General features: G+C 31.9%; 1 protein-coding gene across 1 annotated transcript in view; it reads right to left on the minus strand.

Annotated features, from left to right (window-relative positions):
* Positions 1 to 264: 264 nt before the first annotated feature.
* The window catches only part of LOC139426501 (uncharacterized), a 25,535-nt gene continuing 5,829 nt past the window's right edge, over positions 265 to 19,970 (minus strand). The window contains exons 3-9 of the mRNA XM_071185664.1: positions 17,593 to 17,691; positions 14,396 to 14,498; positions 5,040 to 5,103; positions 4,584 to 4,635; positions 3,098 to 3,123; positions 1,863 to 1,938; positions 265 to 549 (exon numbers count right to left, since the gene is read on the minus strand). Of these exons, the coding sequence (XP_071041765.1) occupies positions 409 to 549; positions 1,863 to 1,938; positions 3,098 to 3,123; positions 4,584 to 4,635; positions 5,040 to 5,103; positions 14,396 to 14,498; positions 17,593 to 17,691 (561 nt within the window). The 3' untranslated portion in view covers positions 265 to 408. The remainder of the gene's footprint in view (positions 550 to 1,862; positions 1,939 to 3,097; positions 3,124 to 4,583; positions 4,636 to 5,039; positions 5,104 to 14,395; positions 14,499 to 17,592; positions 17,692 to 19,970) is intronic.

Here is a 19,970-nt window from a genome sequence, read left to right on the forward strand (position 1 = left end):
GCTGTCTTCAAGCTTTTTTTTTCGCTGAAGATTGATCTTTCAAGTTGTGACTACAGTTTTTCCCATGTAAAATCTTCCAAAATATTTGCTGCTGAAAGAAGGATTGTTTAAATACGAGAATTAGTATATAAGTATTACCATATGCATGCCCAACCCTTGTGTGTATTTAATACGTAAATTGCTTTTTGAAAAATAAAGATATCGAATTTCAGAAACTGTGTGTGAATGATTATGTATAAGAAAACAGTAAAATATGTAGTTACTATTCATTAATTTTATTAATTTTCATGACGCAATAAATAAATACATACACTTCCATTTTTGCTTTAGATTTTCCTCAAAAGTCAAAGCAAATTGAACCGCTTAAGTAGATGGACATTTTATGTTTTCCTTGTCATATGAGCACTTTCAGAGTTTCTTTTTACTTTTTCGTCTCAATGGAAAGTACGTCAGTAAACATAGTGATTCCAAAAAGTCGAAAAATGATACTAGACTCAGACCCAGCCATAATCCCATGAATCCTCCAATGTAACTAAACAGTTCTATACTCTGCAGAAAGAAATGAACGATGTAATATATGAATATGTAAACAACAATGCGTACTTCTAAACAACAATGAATACTTTTAAACAACAAATACTTCCTAGTTTTTACAAAATATTTTGTAAAAAGCGAAATTATTGGCAGGCCAATACATGTTGTAAGCTCTTAAACCATCAAGAACCTGAACATTATTTGGTAAATCAATATGAAAAAGTAAAAAACCATTTCGGGAACTAAATGCCTTGAGCAGCTACAAACTATGATTATGAGGACTCTAGGTTTGCCTTTTAGCTTAGGAAATATACAACTTAAACAATGAAATGGAAATCATGATTGAAATAAAAAAACTGGTATGATTCGTATGATAATGATTATGGGCTAGATAATAAGGACTTGGCTTAATTACATTTAGTTACTCACTTACTGGTTATTTCAAAATAAAAATTTTATGATTATGCTCATAACTATAACAGTTTTGCAAGACTAGTAATAAAATGAGTACAGAAACAAGTTTGTTATCTTAGTCCAGTGGTCGTTAAACTTTGAAAAAAAAATTCAAAAAAAAATTATATGTGGCTCACAAGCTACAACTTGTTTACCATTCGATTTTTACGTGACTTTCTTCAAACACCTGGCTCGGTGGCTGGTGGTTACGGAGATAAGACGATTACGAAGATAAATTTGGTGCTTACTGTGGTTACGAAGATTAGTTTAGGTGGGGGGGTGGTTATGGGTGAGTGATGCCATTTCTGCAATTTCCCTTCATCAGAAATGGGTTTACTCCTGTTCCATGGGAGATCTTCAGACTTTCAGTCGGGAGAAGTTATCATTAAAGTTGAATAGTACCTTACAAAAATTTTTTTTTACCTTGATTTACAGCAACCATTATTTTAGACTTTCCAGTTTATGACTTACATACTTAACAATTTTGTTCTTTTTCTGCATTAAACACTAAAATCGTAAACAGTGGTTAGAAAATCCGGGCAAGTATATCACGAGTTTTCTGCTGATTGGATAGCTATGTGCTTGCTTTTGCTTTTATTATCCAAAAACTGGGCACCTGGGCCGTGCAGCGGCCCATATGAAAACATCATGAAAATTGTTTAAAAACATTGTATAGAAACATTTTGTGATGAGCAACATTATGGTAGGATAGCTATGTGCAGTTTTATTATGACTATTTAATGTGCCATTTTTAAAAATAAAAGTGCAGCATATTTGAGTTTAGAGTTGATGAATGTTTATAGAATCAGCTTCTGTTAAAATTTCAAAAAGTTATAGTCAATTAGACATAAATTTTTTGTTTATTAAAACCTTACTGTGTATTTTGGCTCATATATCTGTTTAGTGAGGCGAAATCTTCGGAAAGATATCTTGAGCAGGATGAATTCTGTTCTGAAAGAAAAGAAACTTTAATAAATGTATTTTTAATGCACTACTTTATCTTCTTTTAGAAAATTGAAAACTAAGTTATTATACCTAATTTTATTTTCGTGTCTCGCTTGAAGCTATTAGAATAGGGGTAATAGGGGGTAGCTAGTAGAGTGAAATATCCCATCATATATACCATACAGTACACACACCCCACATATATATATAAAACATTGGAAATCACGCAGATCTCGGTACGCTGCAGCAAAGCGGCATTAACCGATCCGTCGGAAAATTAATATCGACTATGGGGATTTTAATTTTCCACCGGGTTGATTAATTTTTTTCGTATTTTTAAATTATTATATGGTTTTACGTACTTGTAGCTTACGCGTTTACTACAGGCTGCATACTACAACGATTTTTTTCAAAATAATTTAAAGAGTTGTAGACATTTAAAAATTAAAGCTTTCAGAATTTTTGGTAATTTTGTCAATACATTTGCGCGGAATACTGAAGCAAATTTACAAAACAAAGAATAATACTAACTACCATAGACTTAGTTACTAGTAAAATAACTATTTTGAAAATAAAAAACGTAGAAAGTAGATAGATCTGTATATGCATAAAAAATATAAAAACTTACATTTTTATTACGTTATTTCGCTACCAAATTAATTAGGAATGAAATATTTATATAATATTTTAAACAAGAGACGGTAATATATGTGCATTAAATAAAAGTTTTAACCTAAGCCAAAAATGAAATGCTTATGTTACCATATTATCTGAAGATGCAAACAGCGTAACATTTTATTTCTACATTTAAAGTTTTAGTAAATGAATGCGCTATATACATTCCTTACATTTATAAACTTAATTTATCATCTTTTTGACCACCATTATTTTTAAGAAATTTAAATATATATAATAATATGTAATCCTCTTATGGTAACTTACCAGTGTGAAAACTTCAAATACAGTGCATGTCACTGCCTAAAATTACAATTTAAATTACATTTTGCTACCACTGAGAAACATCATACTCGAAAGAACTAAAAGTTTCCAGGTATGAAACAGTAATAAGCATCTTTTTTCCCAAATAAAAGAGATAATAATAATAAAATATGATATAAAAAAGAATATTGGTGCAAAAGGGAATTGAGAATATTATGATACTTACCGACAGTTTTCATCACTCTCGTTACACTAAAAATTGTTTACAAATCATTAGCTTAATAGATAAAATGACTATAATGATAAAAGAAATCTTCTCATAAGATGTTTAATACTTTTCAAATAGATACATGAATAATCTTAAACTTTGAAAATTATTCCAGAAAATTTCTTTTCTAAACAAAGTTGAATCCATTCCCATACCAGAGATGCCAACTTGCTCCGGATAGGAAATATATATTTTAAAGTCGTAGTTTGTCAATTGTGATTCGTGATTTAATAAATTCAATTTAGTGGATTTTTATCCTCCACTATTTCTAAATAATTTGTAGGCTTATATAATTCACCACTTTACACTACTTAAATCAAGCCATACCTTTTAAAAAGCAAGCAAAAATAGTCAAATATTTGCAAAATTTACTTTGTAGTTCTTTACCGAATTTTTAATTATTTTGTCTTGTCCGGAGCAGTTGGCATCTTTGCCATACATGTTTTATTAAGAGTGATCTCTTTGATACCTGGTTTAATAAATATTGATTAAAATTAAAGTTAAGAAAAGTATACACAATGCAAATGAATAATTCAGCAGAGAAGAAACAAAAACACGATCAAAATCTAACTGAGGTAAGCGGGGCTGGATACATCTAAACCAGTTTGAATACTGGAGGAAGCTATGTAGGAGGTGTAGTTATTTGTTCTCTTATGTACGTTAACTGAAGAAAGGTAAATTAAAAGTTACTCCTAAAATATGCATACTTATTCAAAACTTAGTAACTCCTATTTTTTAAAAAGGGCGAAAAAAAATAATCTAAAGTTGCAGTTAAAGCAAAAATTATGAAGTGTCTTCTCTACCATGTAACCTTGTTTATTTATTTGTTAATAATAGTAATAATGGCCGACTGGCTGTGTAGGGGGGCAGGGAACTGATCTTGCATCAGAAAGGTCCTGGGTTCGAATCCTGGGCAAGGCATGGATGTTTCCCTGTCTCTCTCTCTCTCCTTTGTGTGTGAATGTGACCCGCCCTATAAACGGGTTGTGGTTGTGTGAATGGCGTGGCAGAAGTCGAATTCCTGGCCATAGATGGCGCCACTGAAAAACAGAACAATCGCACCCTCTCTGCCTAAACAGGCATACGACAAAAAAATAGTAATAATAATAATGACAGTAATAATAATTACGGTAGTAGTAGTAATTTAACAGTAACTTATTCAGTGTTTTGACTTCCATGAAAATGTTATACAATTTTGCAAATCTGCCACAATTTATTAAGAGTTTTTTGAGTGATAAATAACAGAAGCATTTCACTTTTCTGCAGTAGCCCTCAGGGCTGAATGTTTATATATATCACAACGGAAAAGAGTAAAAACTGGTAACAAAAACATTTTTAGCTATCGTAAACTAATCCAAAGAACGAAGTATATATATATATATATATATATATATATATANAAATAAAGTTAAAATAAAATCTAATAAAGAATAAACAATCTTACAATACGGCTGTTAAATTCCATTTCTTCATATTTCATTTCATATATTTGCTCCCTGAAATAAATATCATTAAAATATTTTGTTATTTCTGTAATAAAACATCTTTACATCTTCTACTAGGCTCTATTGTACTAGGTTCTATTCTACTAGGTTCTATTGTACTAGGTTCTATTATACGGAATATTCTAAGAATAAATGAATTGAGGAGTCTTTAACATTTTGAAAAATACACATGTTCCAAAATTAAAGCATTGGTGTTCAAACAGTTAATACCTAACTATGAATATATATATTCATAGGTCTGGTAACTTTATTTCGACAGGTGTGAATAAACCTGCTCACCATATTATTCCAAAAATTAAAAAAAAACTAGTCTATTAAAACGATTATGTTACGGAATAAAGTATATTTGGGTTTCTGCTGCTTAAAAAAATATTATAAATATAAGTATTACTTACAAACAGGCAGGTTTACATCTAGAGCTGCATTCTTTAATAACATCCTTGGTTATTGTTTCAATACCTGCAACAAATTGTAGTATATGATTAACAACTTTTCTACTCAGAGGCTAGATACTCTTAAATTGAGAATCGAAACCAGATTGGATACATTGCACCGGGAAGAGTTAAAAGAGTTTTTTTTAGAATATCATCATAAGTGTTAATGAAGGATAATTTTTGTAATTTTGAGATCATAAATTTTAATATCGTTACAAAATATTTCATTTTATTTCAAAACAGTCGTTGAACAGCCGACTACTAATACGACTACTAATGTTCAACTCCGTAGCTTTGTAATTTTGAAACCAATCCAGAAGACAAGGGAACTCCTGGATCAAGTATTAGGAGAAATTTGCCTTCGTGGCAGACTTTTGATGGAACTAACCCGCATTTGCATTACATGGAGAAGAGGACCACAAGAACCTTCCAAGATAAGCTAGACGGCAAGGGGACTCTAACCTATGAGCCGTCTACCACTGTGGATATTTCACGTCAGCACTGTGGTTGGTGTAAGCCGGAAGAGGAATTCGTATCGTTTAGCCATCGCTGGAATTTGAACCCGGTTTACCTCATTGGAAAGCGAATGCTCTATCCCCTGAGCCATCACGGTTCCGTTACAAAGTATTATTTCTATTTTATAACCGTCGTTGAACAGCCGACCCAATTTTATGGATTTATGACTACAAATGTTCAACTCCGTAGCCTTGTAGTTTTGAACCAGAAGACAAGGGAACTCCTGGATTGAGTAGTGGAAAAAATTGCCTACGTGGGGGACTTTTTGATGGAGCTAACCCAGTATTTGCGTTACATGGAGAGGAAGACTGCGAGAACTTTCCATGGTTAGCCTGACGGCAAGGGGATTCTAACCCATGATCCGTCTACCACTGAGGATATTTCACGTGAGCACCGGGGTCGGTGCAAGCCGGATGCGGAATTCGTATCGACTGGGATTCGAACCGGGTTCGCCACATTGGAAGGCGAACGCTCTATCCCCTAACCGATCGCGGCTCGTTACAATGCATTAACGAAAATATTGGTGCATGAAATGCGTCTATTTATAATCGCTGTTTATTATTTTTAACAGTCAGATTAATCAAGGGAAGTGATAACCATTGCCCTGTTTGCACTATATTCGTGTGTTTTTAATGTTAAATGCTTCTGCCCTGTATTCCAAATACTGATATTTTTGAGGTTAAGTGCCACTGTGCAGTAATCCTACCCTACCCTTTAAGGTTAAGTGTTACTGATCGGGATGCATTTGCCAGGAAAACACAACACTCATTGTTGTGTTTATTTTTAAGGCTAACGGTTTTTAAAAAAATAAAAACGTAAAAAGAATTTTAAAAAAATAGTGAGTGGAGTCCTTCCGCGTGGAAGAAGTTAAACTTCGTAACCTGCGACGTTAATTGTAGAAGAATCAGCAGTCGTAGAAAGATCACTAGTTCTATTCAAAGACTCTTTTTCATGCTCCGCTCGCTTCCGTGCTCTGTAATAACGGTAATATTGTTCATTTTTCCCTCGTGGATCTCTTGAACTAGTGGAAGTGCTTGTGGTTGCCTCATCGTCTCGCCATGGAAAATGTATTTGTATTAATAATGTATGTGAATGCGTCATAATGTAATTTCAGAAGAGAAAACCTAACAATCAATTGATATTCACAAGAGACGTACCTTGACATAACCTTAAATCCGTCGCATTGTCCGTGGGATTGTTTTCACTCATTTTTTACAATTGTTATCCACTAAATTTGAAAATAAAAAATACTACCCTATTAAATTATATGTGTATCAAAACAAACTAAAAAAATATTTATAGAAAAACAATACTTTTATGACTTTTATTATTTTTATGCTAGTGAGAACCAAAACAATATGGAAATGAATGAGGGAAAACTGGATCCTACTACGTGATTTCCCGGCCAATAAAAATGTAGCGTTAAACGTTTAACGCAACCTTGCTGGAAGTCGCATAAGAAGTATAACTTCAAAAAGAATCAAAACTTTTTAGCACAAAGTATTCGTGCAGTAAAATAACAACGCATATTAAGTGCAGATTTCCCCATGCTAAGTTTACAAACAACTGACATTGTTTAGTTGTTTGAAGGGTATTGTTACCATTACACATGCGTATTGGAACATTCCATCGAAATGAGTTGGAAAATTATTACATTAACTAAATTTCATTGGTTAGTATTAATGGTAAACTGGTAAATTAACTGGTAAATCTGACAAATTCTGATAGATATAATATCTCTTTTGGTATGGTATTATAGTGCCTCGTATGGTACTACAGTATAATATACGTGACCGAGTTTGAATATCTTGAGTTAATATTAAGGCGAGATTTAAGAGCCTTGTATGAATGCAGTATATTAAAAAAAGAATTTCCTTATTATAACGATTTTTAACTCACTATTATATGTATACATACATAATTACATATAGCGCCAAATGAGCCATGATGGCTCAGGGGATAGAGCGCTCTCCTTCCAATGAGGTGAACCAGGTTGAATCCCAGTGATGGCTGGTCGATACTAATTCCGCATTCGGCTTGCACCGACCACAGTGCTGACGTGAAATATCCTCAGTGCAGTGAAACGGATCTTGGGTTAGAGTTCCCTTGCTGTCAGGCGAACAGTGGGAGGTTTTCGTGTGAGATTTGCGTATTTTGTATCCATCAAAAAAGTTCTCCACTATGGAAAAATTCTCCCAAGGCTTGATCTAGGAGTTCCCTTGTCTTCTGGATTGGGTTCAAAAACTCAAGGCTACAGAGTTGAACATTAGTAGCCGTAAACCCGAAAATTTGTGTAGACTGTTGAACGACGGTTATAAAATAAAATAAACTATAGTGCCGCATTGGGGGCCCCTAATTTGCCCAAAATAATATTCACTTCAACTGACTTCGTTATTGTTAATAATAACATTGTTAATAATAATATTGTTAATAATCTCTGTTTTTTCATATCTCTTTTTCGACAAATTTCTTATGATAGACAGAACTACCATGTTTCTTCAAAGTAAATCCTGATCGTGAAACTCTTGTGCTGCCACAAGTTTTTTTTAAAGAAAAAAATAGAGTCGTCATCCTTTAACGGGCCCTTTATTTCTAGTAAAGGTAAATTAAAGTATTTTTGGAATTGAAATTGTTTTAAGAACTGTAATTGATATAAAAAAAAACTAATTTAGTTTATAAAAATGCCACTTTTTTGGTGGTAAATATATTTAACATGACCTATTAGGAACTTACTGACTTTTATTTTTCTTTATTTATAAAATAAATTCCTTAAATTCTACAAACTTCAAAAGGAATTATGTATTTTATAACTTTTATACGTTTTTTAAAAGTGGCAAATGGTTACCAATTTTATTAAACTCACTTCAAGAAAGCTGAAGTTATTGAAAAATAGAAACCTAAATTGAAAGTGGTAAAACGTGGTGGTAAGTACGCTTACCACGGCCTTCAAAAGGGTTAAAGAACTCGAAGTGGACGAAGGTTAATTTTTGAATCTGTGCCAACAATAGTTAGCACTATTCTAACACAAAAAAAGTTAAGTAAAACGCACATTTGATTACTATTTATGGTGCTGTATTTATTAAAATTATTTTTGTAATAAAAGTGGTAGCAAATTTTTTTATATTGAGGAATCGAATAACTGCAATAGATCATAGTGTCACATTGTGGCCCAATTAATTTGCCCAAAATACTATTCACTTTAACCGACTTCGTTATTGTTAATAATAACAGGTGATTATTAATATTAGCTAAATGACTGCATTGACCGTTACATCCAAACAATATTATTCAATTTATTCGAGTAAAACATTTAAGGGATTTGATCAAATAACTTACTTTTTTTAGGGACATCACATTCTATGAAGTTATTTTAACATCTTCCATAAATTGATTATCTACCGTAGGGATTTAATCAAATCTCTGTTTTTATCTACCACAAGTTTTTTTTTTGAAAAAAAGGAGTTGTCTTTCTTAAAAAGTGTTACGTAGAAGATAGTTAATATTGTGATCTATGCCAACAATGATCAGCACAATTTTAAGCTTGTAGACCAGGGGTTTCTAATTTACATGAGGCCGGGGGCCACAATTAAAAACACAAATCAAATGGCACGCCGCAACTTTATCAAAATTTTATGTAGGGCTCTTTTATGTTTGAAGGAACATTAAATATTACTGTCAGATTTTTACCAAGTTGCACAAAACAAAAGTATTGAATTACAAATTAAAATAAGAAGTAGATTTTTAAAAATATTTAATTGCATATTAAAAAATTCGGACTACAATAACTTTAATGTGCACCCATGTATTAAATAATTAATGTGCAACAGATTTCTAATTGTTAAGAAATAAAACTTTAAAAAGGTTGATATTAAAACTTACAAAGTAGCACTCAAAATGTTCAATGACAAAATTGAGGTTTGTCTGCTGCAACTACCAGAGAATAGATATTTTTATTTTAAATTTAAAATTTACAAATGTGTGTGTAAATATTTTCGTCCAAAATGAGTGGTTTCAAAAAGTTAAATCGGAGAATTTCTTCGAGAAAATTTCTGATACACACATGCTAAATTATATTCACAAAATACAAAAAAAAAAAGGAAATAAAAAAGAAAATGCACGATTATTTTCGTATTTGAATAAATATTTTCTCGGATGCTAACCCTGAGAAATAAATTTTTTTGCACCATTGGTATGATAAATTTCACAGAAACGAAGTAATTAGGATTTTATTAACGAGAAAATTATTTTAAACCCATATTGATTTTTTACGAAAATTGTCCGCAAAGAAATGACTACTAATATATATAACTTCGCGGGCCACAAAAAAAGGCTTCGCGGGCCGCCAGTTGGAAACCACTGTTGTAGACTATCAGACAACTGCAGAATCCAAGTTAATTTGGTTCGTTCGTTGTAGTGGGACTGGGCCTTACGGGCTTTTTCTCATTCAGTATCTAATTTGGTATACTTATTCTTTTACATTTCTTAAATTTTTTTTTGTAATAAAAGTGATGCCAAACAATTTTTATATATAAGTATCGAAGAATTGTAATTGGTTATAGAGAATGGGAAAGGAAATCATTTTTTCTCTTCATAAAGTTGTCATTAATAGAATCATTAAGAGGTATTTCAGTATGAGATTCTTGTCAATGGTAGATACTCTTTATGTTCACTTAATTTCTTCATTTTGTAAACACGAATTATCGGGGAAAAAATTTATAAAATCCAAAAATATTGTTCTTGTTAACGATTGCGTTTTTGTTCGACACGTTTTATTTCTCATTTTTACTAACATACTGGCCTTAGTGAAAATTACTAACCCATACTTGCCAATTTCTACTGTTTCCGAGAGGATATTTTTCTCAAATAATTAAAGTGGTAGAAATACAAAATGTTATTTTTTTTATTTAATAAATTTGATTCGCAATCGCTTTCATCACCATCAAATAATAATATGATCTTAAATAGTAGTCCTACTGTTTTGACTTTATTGGGCACCTGGGCCGCGAAGCGGCCCCTATCCCATTCATCTGGAATTTTAGAACAGTTTTGATTGAGCAATGAGGTAAGCAGGCAATGGAGTTGCTTTTATGAATGTTTCAAGCTCTTTCCTTGAATAACTAAAAAGGAATGAAAAATAAATTGAGCAGCTTGCTCTAAACTGTGTTTGTTTGATTTTGGAGTTGTTCAGAATTGTATCAGCATGAGTAAACGTTATTTTCAGAAAGGTTGATGAAATTATTTGTTTTGATAGTTATGATATGAGGCGTCGGAGGTGAAATGTGCAGCTATTGGTCTGTAGTTTTTATCTTTGATATAATTTTCAAATTTAAAGATTTCATTAAAATTTGCTGTGTTACATTCTATGGCTTTATCGAAAAAATCAGCGTTTAGCTTGTATATATGCTGTGAGAGTTGGTATTTTGAGGTCTGCATGTATATTGGTATTCCGGATGAACCATCCTGCATAGGTTATTTTTCTAAGGATCTTGTTTTAGCATTGGTTTAATTTCTTCAGTAGATGTTGAGGTATCGTTGTCCAGGCAGGTGAGGCATAGGTAAGTATTGGGCGGATCATTGCTGTATATAGTAGCTTCTTTAGTTTAAGTGACATATTCTGATTATATATTAATGGTTGTATGGCTATTATTGCTACATTTGCTTTATCTATTGTGCTTTTGATGTGATCATTCCTGGTGAGTTTGCTATTGATTATAAGGCCAAGATAATTTGCCTTTTTAACTATTGGTATTGGTATGTTGAACATTTTTGGTTGAAGTTGTGGAAGTATTTAAATTCTTCTTTTTTGTATAATTAATATTTGTGATTTTCCAGCATTTACTGCAGTTTTCCATTTTAAGCACCAGTCTTCTATTTCGTCTATATGGTCTTGTAGTTTTTGAAGAGCATGATTTGGGTTTCTGGATTTAATAATAATACCGGTATCGTCTGCGTAATAGGCTGTTATGCTGTTATAATCGGCTTTGCTTATAGGAAAATCATAAGTGTATAATATGTATAATATCGGTCCCAGAATGCTGCCCTGTGGTACTCCGGCTGTGATGTTTCTCTTTGTGGATTTTTTGTTTTTGATGGTGATTTGAATTCTATTAGAAAGATAGCAGGATAGGAGTTTGATTATGCCGGATGGAAAATTCAGCTGTATGAGTTTATATATTGTACCAGTGTGCCATACTTTATCGAATGCTTTGGATATGTCGATCATCAGGAAGGCTATTGTTTCTTTATTTATGATTCCTCTGCCAGTATAGTCTATTATTCGGAGATGATCTTAAATAAATATGTACGATTAACTTTTACGCTCCTTGAAGAAGCTGTCACTTAGTTGTAATAAAATAAGATTTGAATTGACGTTGAAAGCAGATATTTTATGTTATATTTAGCCCAGTCATCAGTAGTAGATCTTCAATATGTATGTTTAAATTATTTAAGCAAAATGGAAGTCAAAGTCATTTTAGATCAAATTTATTCAAACAAGAATTGAGTTTGAATTCATAAAAGTAGCTACCAGATAAAAAGTAGCTACCAGATTAATCCCTTTGTGAAAAAAAACCCTTAAACATCCTCAAGCGTTCATTTAAAAATGCATGATGATCAGGGGTGGATCCAGAAATTTTTCCTGGGAGGCTCAAACTCAGACCCCCCCCACAATTAATTTTTTTTATAAATTTTTTTTTTAAATAAACATAAATAATTCAAGTATCCAAAACCTTTAAATAATAAACGTAATGTGCTTTTTAGAAACTGTGGCAAATCTGTGAATGATTTTTTCAACATCCAAATCAATTTCTCGATGAATGAGAGTCCATTTAATCGTTCTTGATTTTGAGTTGCTCTAAGCCAAGTTTTGAGACGTCGAAGAGTTGAAAAGGAACGTTCTGCTGTTGCTGCACCAACTGGCAGAGTTATTAAAATTCTCAACAACATATTGATTGATGGGTACAAATCGATGTCACAGGCATTAATAAATCTTGGAAAGATCGTCGGGCACTTCAAGTCCTGCTTCTGTTTGCTTCTGGTTCTTGCTAATGTTGATAATGAAACTATGATGAATTTCGTTTTAATCTTTTGAATTATGATTCTTGAAACAGTGAAGAACGTAATTAAAGGGGAAAAAAAAATCGATTTTTCCGATCTACCTAGGTGTATATGCCCCCTTAAATAATTTTTAAAATATTTATTTCTTTTGTAAACTATTTAAATTTTTTTTTTCCAATTTGGGGGGGGTCATGACCCCCCCCCCCCCCGCTGTATCCACCACTGATGATGATGATGACTCTGCTGGAAAGATAAACCGTTTGATATTTCTCTGTCATTTCTAATATTATAATCGTCGTTGAACAGTCGACTCAATATTGAGTTTACGACAGCCAATGTTCAATTCGCAATTTTGCCTCGTAATTTTGAATCCAATCCAGGTGACAAGGGAGCTCCTGGATCAAGTATTGGGAGACATTTGCCTTCGTGGAGGACTTTTTTGATGGAACTAACACGCATTTGCATCATATGGTGATTAAAAATGCGAAAAGTCAGACGTAAGGGGACTCTAACCATCACCTCCTACATTAGAAAGCCTCCACACGGTCTTCTATAAGTAGTCAGCGCAGACTATTTAAAAAGTGAGCCAGTTGTGCGCATGAACCCAAAACCTTTTATTAAAGTAATTGAGAGAAACTTATCATATATATTTAAAAATTGAATCTGTAGTGGTTGACAAGTGAATGAGGTAAACCAATAACATTCATAAATTAAAAAAATTTTTAGTCATATATTTGCTACCACTTTTTTATTTTAACTAGATTTTGTATTAAATGAATCGTTCGAAAAGTGGATATCCTTCACAGTAGTCTTTTCGGACTACCTATAAAAAACCGTGCGGAGGCTTTCAGTTATAGGAGACGTTGCTCTAACCCGTGATCCGTTTACCACTGTGGTTGGTGAGGAATTCGTATTGACCAGCCATTGCTGGGATTCTGACCCAGGTCACCTCATTGGGAGGCAAGCGCTCTATCTCCTGAGCCAACTTGGCTCTAAAAGTGTGGTTAGCTAGAATCCTCAGGTTGGCATCGATGCTAATCTCCGAGTATTTAATTATTCTTTTGGCAACATCTGTATGGACATGGGGCTAAGTTAGGCACTATATGTTAAGCAGACGAGCATCATCAGAAACCTAAAGAACTTGTAGCAAACTTTCTTACAAAACATTCCAAAACTCTCTTTTTTACACTTCTAATTATTAATATATCTTTATAACTCGTACCACTTGCAAATATGCTCAAAATCTTCGTTTCAAGCTAAAAAATTTTATTTTCTTTTTGATGTATTTTCATTCTCAGAATATTAAAATGAAAACATAAAGCAGTGGGTTTTGAAATATCCATTTGGAAATTTCAAATAGCCAATCACAGAAGACTTACGGTTAGTAAGGCACAAAACAGCCAATTAAAATTGAGAACGCATGTGTGTGAAAAGGTAATAATTTTTAATAATGCTGCTTGCTAAAATGTTACAACTATACTTATCAGCTATAGTTTAGTGGCGATTTTTATTTTATTTTGAGTATGTCTAATGATGGTGTTACAGTATTCTATTGTTCTCAGTGCATTTCTATTGACCTAAAAATAACGAGGTAGGGTCCAGTTTTTGTTTCGGNTATATATATATATATATATATATGTATCGCATTAAGTACTAAGTTAGTAGTATTTAATACTACCACTTGAAAAATTTTGACAAACAACCGGAATTCAACTACAATATAGTGTATTTGCTTAATAACTCACCAAATCCACATAAATGTTCAGATGAATGAGAATAGTAAACATTTTCATCAATGCATTTACCAGCAGAGAGCAGTGTATTTAACTTGCAATGTTCAATGCATTCCTAAAGAAATAAATCTTTTTTTTATACTTCTCTCCAATTGTTCTTTTAACAAAATTATTTTCAAAAATCTTTGCCAAATTGGAAACGATACTTTTTCAGGCCTTCCAATACAGCGCCTCCTACCACTGAAAGCTTTAGTTAAAGTTCTTTGCCTTCGTTTTTTTTTGTATTTCATGAAAAGTTGTTCGCATAAGTTGAATTTAAAAAAAAAAGAAACTAAATAAAATTTTTTTCACCTGTTGTTTGTTTTGCAAACTAACGCGTTTATTCTGGATAATTTAAACAGATTGTAAACTTTTTTTTGTACTTTGCTGCAAATCCATATTCGAATTTGAATTAAAAAAATCTTTATAAATTTCTTTATAAACCACTTCTTCTTTGCACAATGTGCCATAAAAAGACCACCCTGAATAACTATTGATCTAATGATCGGATCTTTATGTTCGAGGACTCAATATTCATGGTTTTAGAGGGTGACCTATAATATGCTAATTAATAGGAGCAGACGATATTTTAAGTTACCAAATCAGATTCAAAACTGCACTTTCTCAGAATAAACATATACATAATTTCCAATGGATTAGAATTTGTGATCCCAAAATATAGGGGGTAATCGAAATCTTGGAGATATAGTCATCATAGTTTGATCAGAAGAGAGAACCAAAGTTTGGAACCCTTTAATGTTAATTTCATTTTTTGCGTATTTCGCCATACCTCAAGAAGTCTTAAAGCGAATTAAAAAAATCTTTATTTACTCACAATGATAAAATTTGTTAGTCCAAAAACAATTCTAATCAAAAAATAAACTGCAGTAAATATTTATTTTTTATTATTTTATATAATAATAATCGAAAAAAGTTTGAATTGTAAGGTATAGAATTTATTATGTCATTTCAAAGAATGTAATTTAACACAGAAAAATACAAAATTTGAGTGAAATTAACTGAATAGTTTCTGAGAAATCTCTGAGATGCAACATTTTCATGCTGCTGTTTATTCAGAGAAAGTACGTTTTTGTTTCTGATTTTGTAACTTGAAATATCGTTTGCACTAATTGTGGTCACTATTTAGAACCATTAATATTGAGTCTTAGAACTTGAAGATCCGTTCATTAGATCAAAAGTTAATCTGAGTAATCCATTTTTTTTCGCACTGTACAATACTATTGAATTTTCCCCCAGCTAAATTCATTGCCTTCTTTGAAACTTCGACATATTTGAAAGAAAAAATGATTACGTGAAATTTTTTCATCTGTTATTTCTTGGTACGTTTATTTCCATTAAATTGAAGAGAGTTTAAAATACTTGCAAAGGCGATCCAAAATAGTCCCATTTCACTATAAATTTTAAATATTTAAATGCTAATAACTAAAAGGTAATGCTAAGCAATCACTACACCGAAGAAATATGAATTTATTCTAATTTTAGATAACTGAATAAACTGGAACTAGACTCTCGTGATATTTGTACCAGTTTTGCTAAGTCGGGATGTTATCGTAAAATTTTAACACCCACCAACATTGCAAAAGTTAAATTTCATCTCTTGTTTATGGGTGATTCTTTTTAAACATGACAATTCGGACCAAAAAATTTCTTAAAATTTAAAGTCTTCAAAATAATCTAAATTTTTTTTGTATACTTCTTTAGTTACACTTATTAATATCTGACAGACAGCAGTGTAGCTTATTAACATTTGCTCGAGGAAAAAAAATAAAATAAAAATTCACCAAATCTTGAATGCCAGGAAAATGACATATTAGCTTAGAAGTTTAAAAAACAGTCATTTTAAGTTAATAGTAAGTAACTCAACTTAAGCCTTTATGTTAGGTTCGATGTATCATAAATTGTTTAAATTAATTCTCTTTATCCACTGTAGAAAGAATCAAAAATTTTTTTGTTGCTGATATGTACAGAATAAAATTGTGTATAATAATCAATCATTAAATAAATAAATAACTTTGATTACATCCAAACATATTACAATAATGCCTAAACTTGGTATTAGGTTAATATTTGCTTTCCCTCCTTACAGTATTAGCAGTTAAAAAAAATTCTGGTAACACTTCAATGTCTTTTGCATTCATAAGCCAGGATAATGACAAATTCGACATTTTGTAGCATATAACTTTAATTTAATATTTTGGCCTAAGACGTTTATATTCTGCAGAAAACAACAGTATTTCTTAAAATAACTTAGATAAATCTATGCAGTTTATGTCATTAATGATTTCAAGAAGCCAGGAAAATGACAACACAAAAACCTACTCACCCTGAAAAATTTTTTGAAATAGATTTGAAACCAGAAAATTGGTTCTTTATTCATGCAACAAGACATGTTCATATCGGAGGGTATCTAATCAATCTATTAATATAAGATATTGATTGCTGGCTCTATCTATTCTGGTTATAAACCACTAAATAAAAGTTACCAGGAAAATGACAGATTTTCTTGGGACAAACAAATTATTGACAGAGGAAATTATTTAAAAATTTTTTTGTAAATTCTGGAAATGCTTACACCAGTTGAGATAAAAAAAAATTAGACATTGAAAAATTTATGGGAAGTTTTGAAGCTAGTTATTACTGGAAACATAATTTGGGACATGCCAGAAACATGAAATTTTGAAGTTCCATTAAATTTTTTAACTATACAAAACAGTCAATGCTAGTGCAAAGTCATTTTAAAATGCTAACAGCAATACTATTTATTATTTTTCTTTTTAAAAAAAGTTCTTTTAGTATTATAGTATCTATTAGATCTTGGAGCATGGGACAGTGAATTGTCATATTTCGTCAGAATCACCCTTATACTAAAATTTATCTATTAAAATATCTAACGAAAGAGTTCTTTCTTTAAGTTACACCGATTCGTTTGATATAAATAAAGGAACTACAAAAATATGAATATTTTAAATTCGTAGTCTATTAAGTCAAATGATTTTTTAAAAGTAACTCCGATTAAGTTTAGTTATCTAGAGTTAAAAAATTTTTTAAAAATGTAATAATTTGCAGTAAAACTATACAAATAAATAAAAATAAAATTACAATAAATGTAAAAATGCAAACTGTAGAAACGAATCCCTATTTTTACTTACAAGTTCTGTTAATGGTCCCGTACCATTTTGTTTTCTCCATTTACTGATATAATCTGTACAATTGGTGCTGTAGGGATGTGGTAAACGACTTATCTCAGTCTAAAATGAAAAAAAAAATATTACATTTTCTAAGTAGTTAAGCCTTATACAATTTCGATTTAGTTCTAGTGTAAAAGCCGCAATGGAACAGCATATATATAACTACAGGATAATCAACCTTGTTAAGAAATGTTTGTTAATTTTTTTACAAAATAGATAAAATTACTCTTTTTGTAACCAGAGTTGAGCAGGTGACCCAATTTTGTGTTCACGATTAACAAATTTCACCTCCAAAACCTTGTAATTTTGAGACTAATCTAGAAGACAAGGGGGCTCCTGGATGAAGCATTTGGACAAACTAGTCTACGCGAAGGACTTTTTGAAGGAACTAACCCGAATTTGCATTGCGTGGAAAGAAAAACCACGAAAATTGAAAGCGGCTGGCTGTTTTGTATAAGGGGGATTCCAACCTGTAATCAGTCAATAAACGAGAATATTTAGTCAGCATTGTGGTCGGCAACGAGGCAGGAATGGTATCGTTCCGTCCTCACTGAGATTTGAAGCTGGGTCTTTCATTGAGAGGCGAGCACTCTATCCCCTGAACAAATGCAGCTCAGGTAGAATTATTATTTTATTTTAAAGCCGGCGTTGAAAGCCGACGCTGTTCGGATTTCATGATTATCAAGGTTTTACTCCAGGGCCCTGTAATTTTGAACCCAATCCAGAAGACAAGGAAATCATTACCTGGGCAGTGCCTGATTTAGAAAACAGCAGCCCTAGATGCAGAACTGTTGGGTCCCCATTGGTCCTTAAATTTACATGTTATTCATTAGGAAATGCATTTAAGCTTTTTGCAATATAAGTAAATTATGAGATATTATTAAATTTGATCTTATATTTATTTCAAGTTTCGTTAACTCGTTATTCTAATAGGCAATTCTTATGGAAAGAAAACACACAGAGAAATATTTAAACATTGAATGCTCTAAAGCCTGGCATCTCAAACCTTATCATAAATCAAGCCTGCCTTGCTTCTGGATCAAGCATTGCGGCAAACTTACGGAACTTTTGATGGAACTAGATTGCATTTGGATTAGATAGAGAGGAAACCCACGAAAAACCCCACGGATAGTTCGATGTCGAGGGGGATTCTAATTTATGACCCGTTTACCACTGAGGACGTTTTGCGTCAACACTGCGATCAGTATGAACCGGGAGTAGAATCCGCTGGGATTCTAATCTGGCCACCTCTTTGTGAGACGAACGCTCTTCTAATAATTCTACCTAAGCCACCTTCGACTTCCATAAATAAAGCATAGTTTTAGAATTTATATTTATATTAAACCTCTTTATATTAAAACATTATAAGCAATTCCACTGCAGCCACTGGCTAGGATGTACTACTTTACGTTACATTTGAATTGCTGCGTTAAAACTTCTTGGCTTAAATGATAAGAACTAGGTGGATATGTAGAAAAATTTTTGGGGAGTATGATAAAATGAAAAAAGAAATTAACAATTGATAATTAGATCAAGAATTATTTACTGTGGTGTTTATAATAAAAAATGATATGATGGCCACTCTGCAGCTTGCAGATAAGCACCTAAGAAGTTAAAATTTTGCATGTTGAGCATTTTCTGAAAGATAAAAGATCATCAATGAGTTAAGAAATCAGTCGCAAAAATGTCTCAATAAATGTGTATTTCTTTAATTAACGGATTTGGATTCTTGAGCCTCAAAACAAATGGCGAATCGGCAATCTGGAAAATACGCTCAAGAGAGCAGTTCAAAGTTCGGATCCTTAAATGTTACCCTTACGAAAATTTAAGGTATATTTAAGGTTGATTTGAGGTATTTTTGAGGTATTAGGGTTGATTTGAGGTATATTTGAGGTATATTTAAGGTTGCACAGAAAACAGCAATAAAAATTATACTTCGTCAAGGTTGTAATTAAGGTGTACGAGGTTGTTTTATATACACTTCAGCTTGTTTTGAGGTTGTTTAAAATTCACTTCAAATCAACCAGACTGATAAGGTGATTTTTGAGGTATACCAAGTTGATTTTCTTACACTTGTAACAGCAGAGGTATTTTTGAGGTATAAAAATTTTTACCTTGTTTCAACTAAAGAAAGTGGGGTATTTATTCAGGTATATGGAGTCATTTTTTTTACACCTAAGCTTATTTTAAGGTTGTGTTAAATCCACTTCAAATCAACCAGACTGATGAGGTGATTTTTAAGGTATACGAGGTTGTTTTTCTTACACTTGTATCAAAAGAGGTATTTATGAGGTATAAAAAAATCAACCTTATTTCAACTAACGAGAATGAGGTATTTA

Source organism: Parasteatoda tepidariorum, chromosome 9 (genome assembly GCF_043381705.1).
Source record: "Parasteatoda tepidariorum isolate YZ-2023 chromosome 9, CAS_Ptep_4.0, whole genome shotgun sequence".
NCBI classification, from domain to species: Eukaryota; Metazoa; Arthropoda; class Arachnida; order Araneae; family Theridiidae; genus Parasteatoda; species Parasteatoda tepidariorum.